The sequence below is a fragment of the Saimiri boliviensis genome, chromosome 14 (genome assembly GCF_048565385.1).
Source record: "Saimiri boliviensis isolate mSaiBol1 chromosome 14, mSaiBol1.pri, whole genome shotgun sequence".
NCBI lineage: Eukaryota > Metazoa > Chordata > Mammalia > Primates > Cebidae > Saimiri > Saimiri boliviensis.
The window spans coordinates 93,657,884-93,666,359 of record NC_133462.1 but is presented as its reverse complement, the minus strand read 5'-3'; the positions used below and the strand labels follow the sequence as shown (position 1 = coordinate 93,666,359).

General features: G+C 59.7%; 1 protein-coding gene across 1 annotated transcript; it reads left to right on the top strand.

Moving 5' to 3' along the window:
• Nucleotides 1-485: 485 nt before the first annotated feature.
• Nucleotides 486-6,772, top strand: RNF187 (ring finger protein 187; the record flags this gene model as incomplete). Its single annotated transcript, XM_039464279.2, is given in 5 exon segments — nt 486-507; nt 510-964; nt 1,986-2,078; nt 5,774-5,995; nt 6,611-6,772. Coding segments are annotated over 5 exon segments (795 nt in total), but the record flags the coding sequence as incomplete, so codon positions are not given.
• Between the last annotated feature and the right edge of the window lie 1,704 nt (nt 6,773-8,476).

Here is an 8,476-nt window from a genome sequence, read left to right as displayed (position 1 = left end):
GCGAGCCACCGCGGAGGTACGCGCAGCTCAGATCCTAGCAGCTTACAAAAAAAAACCTTTTAAAAATGGAAACCTCGAGTAATAATAAAACTTTGTTTCCCTCCTTCAGAGGCGCTACTGATGTAGGACCGGACAGTCCCGGTAAGATTTCAGGAGGCGAAGACGGGGGTCCGCGGGCAGGACTGTGAATCGCGCAGCTGCCAGGACTCGCGGGGTGACGTGCGCCGCTGCCAGGACCTTGCCGGTGGAGCGCACGGCTGCCCAAACCCAGGCGGAGGAGCCCCCCGCCGCCGGGACCCGGGCAGAGGAGCCCCCCGCCGCCGGGACCTACGGGGGCAGCACGCGGCTGCCAGGATCTTGTCCGTGGGGCGCTTCGCGGCCAGGACCTGCGGCTGCAGCACACCGCTGCCAGGACCTCGTCGGCCGAGGGCTCCGCGGCCCGGACCCCGCCCCGTGCGCGTCCCCGGCGTTGGCGTCGTCGTCCGGGTGCTGGTCTCCGTCCGCTCGCCGCCGCCTCGCTCCCCGGCCCGCCGCAGCCGCTTCCGCGCCCTAGCCGGCCCCGCCGCCCGCAGCCCTGGCGCTCCCCGCGGGCCCCGCCGAGGCCGCCTGCGCCCTGTGCCAGCGCGCGCCCCGGGAGCCGGTGCGCGCCGACTGCGGCCACCGCTTCTGCCGGGCGTGCGTGGTGCGCTTCTGGGCCGAGGAGGACGGGCCCTTCCCGTGCCCCGAGTGCGCCGACGACTGCTGGCAGCGCGCCGTGGAGCCCGGCCGGCCCCCGCTCAGCCGCCGCCTGCTGGCGCTGGAGGAGGCGGCCGCGGCGCCAGCGCGCGACGGCCCGGCCAGCGAGGCCGCGCTGCAGCTGCTGTGCCGCGCCGACGCCGGGCCGCTGTGCGCCGCCTGCCGCATGGCCGCGGGCCCCGAGCCGCCCGAGTGGGAGCCGCGCTGGAGGAAGGCGCTGCGCGGCAAGGTGCGCGAGGCGGGGTCCCGGGCCCCGCAGCGGACGGTGCCTGGCGCTTCTCCGTGCCCGCCCCGGTCCCCCTGAGCCCTTGGCCCTCCCCGCCCCCACTACCCTTGTCCCCGGGTTGTCCCCGTCCCCTCCCCGCCACGGATCCCCCCTCCAGCGTATGCTGGGCCCATTCCTCCCGCGGTTTGCTTCCCCCCGTTTCCTGCGTCTCTGCGGACCCCATCTTGGGGTCCCCGGCTGGTCGGTGCCTTATCACCCCACCCCTTTCTTCCCCCATAGGAAGCCCTCCCCCCCAGCGCCTATCTTTGTGGTGCCCTGCCTCACCCTCATAGGAACCCCCCTAGCTCCCACAGATTGACCCCTCCCCCACTCAGTGTTCCCTCGGGGGAGACATCGCTCCTCTCGCGCCGCTGTATTCCACTGTGTCCCCAGGCCTGGCCCGCCTTCTCGTTCGCTCTCGGGCCACCCAGCTCTCACCTGCCGCCCACCCCCTCCCCTCACCCATCCTTCAGAAACCGGCACTGAGGGTCTGGCAGCAGCGGGTCCGGGAGTCTGGAGCCTTGCCCACGGCGGGTTGGTGTGGCACACAGAGTCGGAAAGAGCAGCCAGCCTGGGGTCCCGGTCTCGGATACAGGGGAAGGCAGGCCAGCCAGTCTGTGCCCTGGGCGCTCCTCCTGCAGCGGGGGCTCCTGTCACCGGCAGAGCTACCCCCATCCGGCTCAGGCAGAGCAGGGCGCAGGCCTTTGGTGCAGACCGAGCTCACCCTGAACAGGGCCGCTTGCAGACACAGAACTCCTAAACCCGCCTGGGCAGCCCCCTTAGCCCCGGCACCCGGTTCCTTCTAAGTAGGTGTGAAGCCCAGGAAACCTTGACTGCCCGTCCTGCCCTAGGCAGCAGAGCTTCGAGGTTATCTCTGGGATGGTCAGACTGTGTGCAGTCAGCTGGGTTGATGCCCCTTAGGACCGGGTCGGGGTGGGGGACCCAGACCTTCTGCCCACCCCTGGTGACCTTCCTCTCTTTCCAGGAGAACAAGGGGTCTGTGGAAATCATGAGGAAGGACTTGAATGATGCCCGGGATCTGCACGGCCAGGCGGAGTCGGCCGCCGCGGTGTGGAAGGCAAGTGGGGCCTGGAGCAGCCTCCAGTGAGGGGATCTCGGGCTCCAGCTCTAGACAAAGGGTCCGCAGGCAGGCCAAGCAGGCCAGGCCTCTGAACTGCTGCTGGTTGGTTGGAGGGGGGTCTCTGGGCTTTAGTGAGCTTCAGGGTATTTTTCTAGGATGTGTCTGTGTTTCTCAAAGAGACTCTGGCCAGAGCCAGTGGAAGCCTCTCTCCCCTCACAGTTTACCTGTAGGTCATAGCAGCATCAGACTCACCTTTTTTGTTGTTTTCAAGAGACGGTCTCATTTCATCACCCCAGGGGAAGTGCAGTGGTGGGGTGGTAGCTTGAACTGGCCTCGGGCCATCCTCCCACCTCAGCCTCTGGGGCCGTAGGCATGTGCCACCACACCTGGCTAATTTGAAAATGCTTTCCTAGAGATGAGGGTCTTGCCATATTGCCCAGGCTGGTCTCGAACTCCTGGCCTTAAGTGATTCTCCTGCCTTGGCCTCCTGAAGTTCTAAATTTTTCTGTTTTTTTCTTTGAAAACACATCTGTAACTTTCTGTAGTCATCTTGTTCTGATCTGAGAGTAGCTCATTAGTTTTCGGAGGCTGTCAGTCCAAGATCAAGGAACCAGCAGATTCCATGTCTGGTGAGGGCACTTCCTGGTTCATAGACGGTGCCTTATCACAGTGTCCTCACCCGGTGGAGGGGTGAGGGTCCCTCTGGGGTCCTGTGTGTAAGGACACCGATTCCATTCTTGACAGCTCCACCCTCAAGACCTCACCTCCCGAAGCTGCTGCCTACTAGCACCGTCACCGTAGGGATGAGGATCCGCATGGGGATTTGGGGAGGGCGCCGTCATTCAGACCACAGCAGCGCTGCTCATCCCAAGGGGACATCCCACTAGAGTTCTTTTAGGTTACTTGCCAGTAAAGCTTTTCAGTCATTTAAACTTTCTTTGGTGACTTTTCCTCGTGTGTAGTGAAGTCTGTTTTCCATTTGCTCTGGGTTTCATAAATCGCTGCCTCCTCCTCTTAACCTGAAAGAGTGCTTTTCCAAGCTGCAGCAGCTCTTGGGTAATTGGCTGCACCTCAGGGCTGAGGCCCGAGTTCTTAGCCAGCTTGAGGCTGAGGTGGGTGCTCTGTGCTCCTGGTGCAGCCCTGCCCCTGCCTGCTCTCCACAGGCCTGAGTGAAGGCCTCCCTCAGTCAGTGACAGGTGATGCAGGGGGCCACTCCGACCTCTGGCACTCCACCCTGTGCTTGGGGCTGCTCTGAACTTCTCCCTGCCTTGTGAGCAGTCCACACTGCCCGGTGCAGGTGACACTGGAGGGCTCTGGGGACCTCCAGGTTTTCAGTAACCCTGTGTTACCCCCAGGGGACTTGGTTTGCCTACAGATTTTAGCAGTTTGGAGCTTTTAATCTGTCCTGTGTTGGGGGCTGGTGGCTTAGATGCTAGGATGAGAGAAGCTGCCTAAATCCAAAGGAAGGAGTTTGCAGCCTGTGGCATCGGCCAACCAGCAGACACCAGCTGTCGTTGGCATTTTCTCTCAGCAGCAAAAGCCTTGGCCTCTCATGACTATGGCTGTCACCTGCCCTCTGTGGCCCGGGGCCAGGTGGAAGCCATCCATGGATCTGAGTAAAGTCAGAGTAGCATCCTGGTTAGGGGTTAGCTGAAAACCAGCTGAAGAGTGGCAAGTGTGAACACTTGGTTGAAGGTTGATGGGATGGTTTTCAGCCCTTGGGGTTCCGGTGTGGGCACAGCAGGGACAGTCTCACTGGCAAGATGGATGTGTGTCCAGCCCAGACAGTCACATGCCTGACAGGCTTGAGACCTAGCAGGGCCACTCAAGGATTTGCTGTCCCCTTGGTCACGGGAGCTGGGAGAGGGACAGTCTTCACGTGCCGCGGAGCGCTGCGCAGTGTGGGGGAGAAAGAACTCTGCTTCTCCCTTTTAGGGGCCAGCCTGGGCCAGAGAATTAATACATAAGATAGGCAAGATAAACACCTAAGATAAGCGGATGGGGCCAGGTGCAGTGCTGCATGCCTGTAAATGCAGCAGCTTGGGAAGCGGAGGTAGGAGGATCACTTGAGGCCAGGAGTTTGAGACCATCCCCGGCAGCACCATGAGACCCCGTCTCACTCTGTCATTTGTGTCCTCTCTCAGCAGCAGAACACTCCAGCCCCAAAGACCCTTTAATTAAAAAACAAACATCAAAAAATGAGATGTGGTATTTCACATCCGTGGTCCCAGCTCCTTGCGAGGCTGAGGTGGGAGGATCTCTTAAGCCAAAGAGATTGAGGCTGCAGTGAGCTGTGCCAGCACCACTGCATTCCAGCTAAGGTGACAGCAAAACCCTGTCTCAAAAAGAAGGAAGATAGATTAACGGAAGAAAAGTGTAGGAATCTTTGATCTTTTGAGACGGCGTCTTGCTCTGCCGCCCAGGCTGGAGTGCGGTGGCGCCTTCTTGGCTCACTGCAACCTCCGCCTCCCTGGTTCAAGTGATTGTTGTGCCTCAGTCTCCTGAGTAACTGGCACTTCAGGTGTGTGCCACCACACCTGGCTAATCTTGTATTTTTAGTGGAGATAGGGTTTCACCATGTTAGCTGGGCTGGTCTTGAACTCCTGACTGCCTCGGCCTCCCGGAGTGCTGGGATTACAGGCGGGAGCCACCGCGCCCGGCCAGGCATGTGAATTTAATATGGCACAGGATGTCTTATAGGGAAGTGCAGAATCAAAGTGGCAGAATTAAATCGCTTCTGTACTGACTTGGACAAAGACTAGCCACTTGTGAAAATGCAACCACGTGAGGGGAGACACTTAGAAGAGTTACTTTCACAAGGTCTGTACCAAATCCTGTCGGCCTTGACCTGTTGTCCTTGATGATGATGTCATTTTATTTGACATGGGGAGGGCGTCTTTCACATCGGAATTTCATTTGCTTTTAAGAAGCAGAATGAAAGGGTGATCTTGCACGGTTTTAATTTTTTTTTTTTTTTTTTTGAAACGGGGTCTTGCTCTGTGGGCCCAGGCTGGAGTGCGGTGGTGCGATCATAGCTCACTGCAGCCTCTGCCTCCCGGGTTCAAGTGATTCTCGATTCTCTTTCTTTACCCTCCCAAGTAACTGGGACCACAGGTGAGTACCACCACGCCTAGCTGAGTTTTCTGATTTTTAGTAGAGACAGGTTTTCACTGTTGACCAGGCTGGTCTCGAACTCCTGGACTTGAGCGATCCTCCCTCCTTTGTCTCTCAGTGTTGGGATTACAGGCGTGAGGCATCGTGCCTGGCCCCTTATGGTTTCGTTTGGTTGGTTGGTTTGAGATGAAGTCTCGCTCTGTTGCTCGGGCTGGAGTTCAGTGGCACAATTTGGGCTCATTGCAACCTCTGCCTCCCGGGTTTAGGCAGTTCTCATGCTTCAGCCTCCCGAGTAGCTGGGATTACAGGCGCATGTCAGCATGCCTGGGGAGTTTTTGTATTTTAGTAGAGATGGGGTTGGTCAGGCTGGTCTCAAACTCCTGACCTCATGGTCTGCCTGCCTGGGCTTCCCAAAGTGCTGTGAATACAGGCGTGAGCTCCCACACCCAGCCTAACGGTCGTGTGACTGGACAGCATGTTTTGGAGCAGCATGTTCTTAACTCCTTGAACAGTAAACAGGTTCCCTTCCCCTGGAGAGGGTGGGCCAGGACAGGTCTTCTCCCGCCACCTGCCTGCAGGGACACGTGATGGACCGTAGGAAGAAGGCACTGACCGACTACAAGAAGCTACGGGCCTTCTTTGTGGAGGAGGAGGAGTACTTCCTTCAGGAGGCCGAGAAGGAGGAGGGGCTCCCCGAGGATGAGCTGGCCGACCCCACCGAGCGCTTCAGGTCGCTGCTGCAGGCGGTGTCGGAGCTGGAGAAGAAGCACCGCAACCTGGGCCTCAGCATGCTGCTGCAGGTGCGGGAGGCCAGGGCGGGCGCGGGCAGCAGCGGGGCCACCCCCGGGAGGCCAGGGCGGGCGCGGGCAGCAGGGAGCCGCTGGGAGCCGCTGCCCGAGGTCAAGGCTTCAAAACCCAGCCTGCCTCCCACTGCCCTAGCCTTGCAGGGCTGAATTCTGGGGATGGGTAGGTGGTCAAGGAAAGTGATGAGAAGGGGTTTTAAGCTGAGGAGGGTCGAAGGTGTCCCTGACCCTGAGTGCCAGAGCACAGAAGGCTCCTGCCTCGCCCTGGGGTCCTGAAGGCAGAAGTGTCCAAGAAGCCTGGCTTCAGGGCTTTTCTTCAGCCTCTGCCCAGGGCCCGGCCCGAACCCCAGACCCCGCAGAAACCCAGACAGCTCTGAATGGTTCAGTTGTCCGTGCTGGCCATAGGTGACAAGGCTTTTGGCCCTGGGGAGACGAAGTGCGGGTCAGGCCCTGGGTTTGTTGTGCGCAGAACAGTATGCCGAGCTCCCTCCTGTGAACGCTCTTTCTCTCCCCGCCTCGCCCCTCCCCCTCTCTCCCGCTCTCCCCCCTCCCCACTTGGCCTCTGTGTGTCTTTGTCTTTTTGTCTGTCTTGCCCTCTCCCCTCCCATGCAGTGATGGCACCAGCCCACTGCCATCCCGGAGCTGGAGGCAGGCGGATGGATCCTCGTCTCTGTGGGAAGTGTCAGCGCGTGGCTGCGGGAGAAGTGTGGTGGGCACCCAGCCTTGGGTCCACCTGTGTAGTTGCGTGTTTCAACAATGTCCATTTATCCTTCACCCCAAGGCGTGAGTGTTTTGGGGGCTGCAAACGCCTCCTGGTAGAGGCTGGACTTGGGGACCCTTCCCACCTGTGCCCGACCCCTCCTGAAGTCCTGGCCGCAGCCCATCCTCCATGAGTCCCGGCAGCCCCAGGCCATGCCCTTCCTCAATCACCCATCGACCCCTCACCTTGTCATCCAGGGACCCAGACCCTGCACCTTCCACGTGGGGCCCCAGATTCTTGGCAGGTACGTGAGGCACACCCTTGAAGGTCAGAAACGAGAATGCACACGAGGCCGTGAGAAGGCTGGAACACAGATTGCAGGGAAGAGAAAGAAGGCTGGATGGCACGTTGATGCCTCCTGAGGAGGGGGCCCCCCTCTTAGGGTGGGTGTGGGCCCTGCCCAGCCTCATCCCCGCCTCCCTCCCGAGTCCCCTCCCCGCTCTGGCTCCTGGGAGCCCTCCCTGTGCTCCACCTGCCTCTGCAGAAGGGACCCTCTTCTCCCCGGGTGAGGGGCTGGCAGGTGGCCGACCCATTTAGCGTCTCCGGGCGCTGCGCTGGTGTCTCATCTTGCTGTTCTCTCTGGCTCTCTCTCATTTCCTTTAGTCGTTGAATTTTGCAAAGCTCGTAGCAGTAGCTCAATTGCCTGCAGCATCCTTGTGTGTAGATAAATTAGTCTAATTGACAGAAACTCAGCACTGGGGACAGGATTGCAAAGCCGGGGACATAGATGCAGACAGCTGTTGAGATGTGGGGCCAGCTGGGCCTGTGAGTGGGGGCCTGTTTCCAGAAGCCTTTCATCCTTCCCATCCCCGGCCTTGGTGCGACGTCTGTGAGTTTGACCTGCCCAGCGCCTGGGCTGGCTCCGTGCTGAATAAAGTGGGTTTGCTTCAGCCCGTTTGCGTCGTCTCCGTGTGTCCACGTGGCCTCTTCCCCCTGTCCCGGCCACCCTCCGCTGTTAAAGGAATATTCCTCCTGACACTTGTTAAAGTGTGGTGAGGAGGATTTCACGGGGCCCATCGAGATGGCTGTGGAGCCCTTGCCTTGGGGCCTTGGGAGAGATGGGGCTCCACCCCCACACAGCAGGACAGGGTGGGTGGAGATGCCAAGGGGCAGGGTGGGGTCGGTGGGTGGGAATGACTAAGAGGAGATACGAGGGGTAAGTGCTCTGGCTAAACCCACCTCACCAGATCCTTGCTGCAGGCGGGCAGGGTGATCAGCTGTCGGCTGCAAACGATCTGATAGGAACCCGGTCAGGTACCATTGAGGGTGGTTAGTTAAACCAAATCAGGGTTCTTGCTAAAACTGGCTTTTGTAAGAAAGTGCACAGAGAGGGCCCTGGGAGAAGGTTCCAGAGCCTGGCTAGAGTTTGGCCAACCAGAGAATCTCTGTCAGCACACCAACAACCTCCCGACCCTGAGACCTCAAGTTTGTTCTCAGCATCTCTGCCCACTGCAGTCCGCTGTTGTCCCCAGTGCCCGTTCTACCCTGCCCTGTACACCTGCGATGCTTACCCAGCCAGGCCCTCATGACAGAGTCCCCCACAACACCAAACTCCACATCACCAGGTCCTGATGACAGAGTCCCCCACACCAAACTCCACGTCACCAGGTCCTGATGACAAGAGTCCCCACAACACCAAACTCTGTATCACCAGGACCTGACAACAGAGTCCCCCACACCAAACTCCACATCACCAGGACCTGATGACAGAGCCCCCC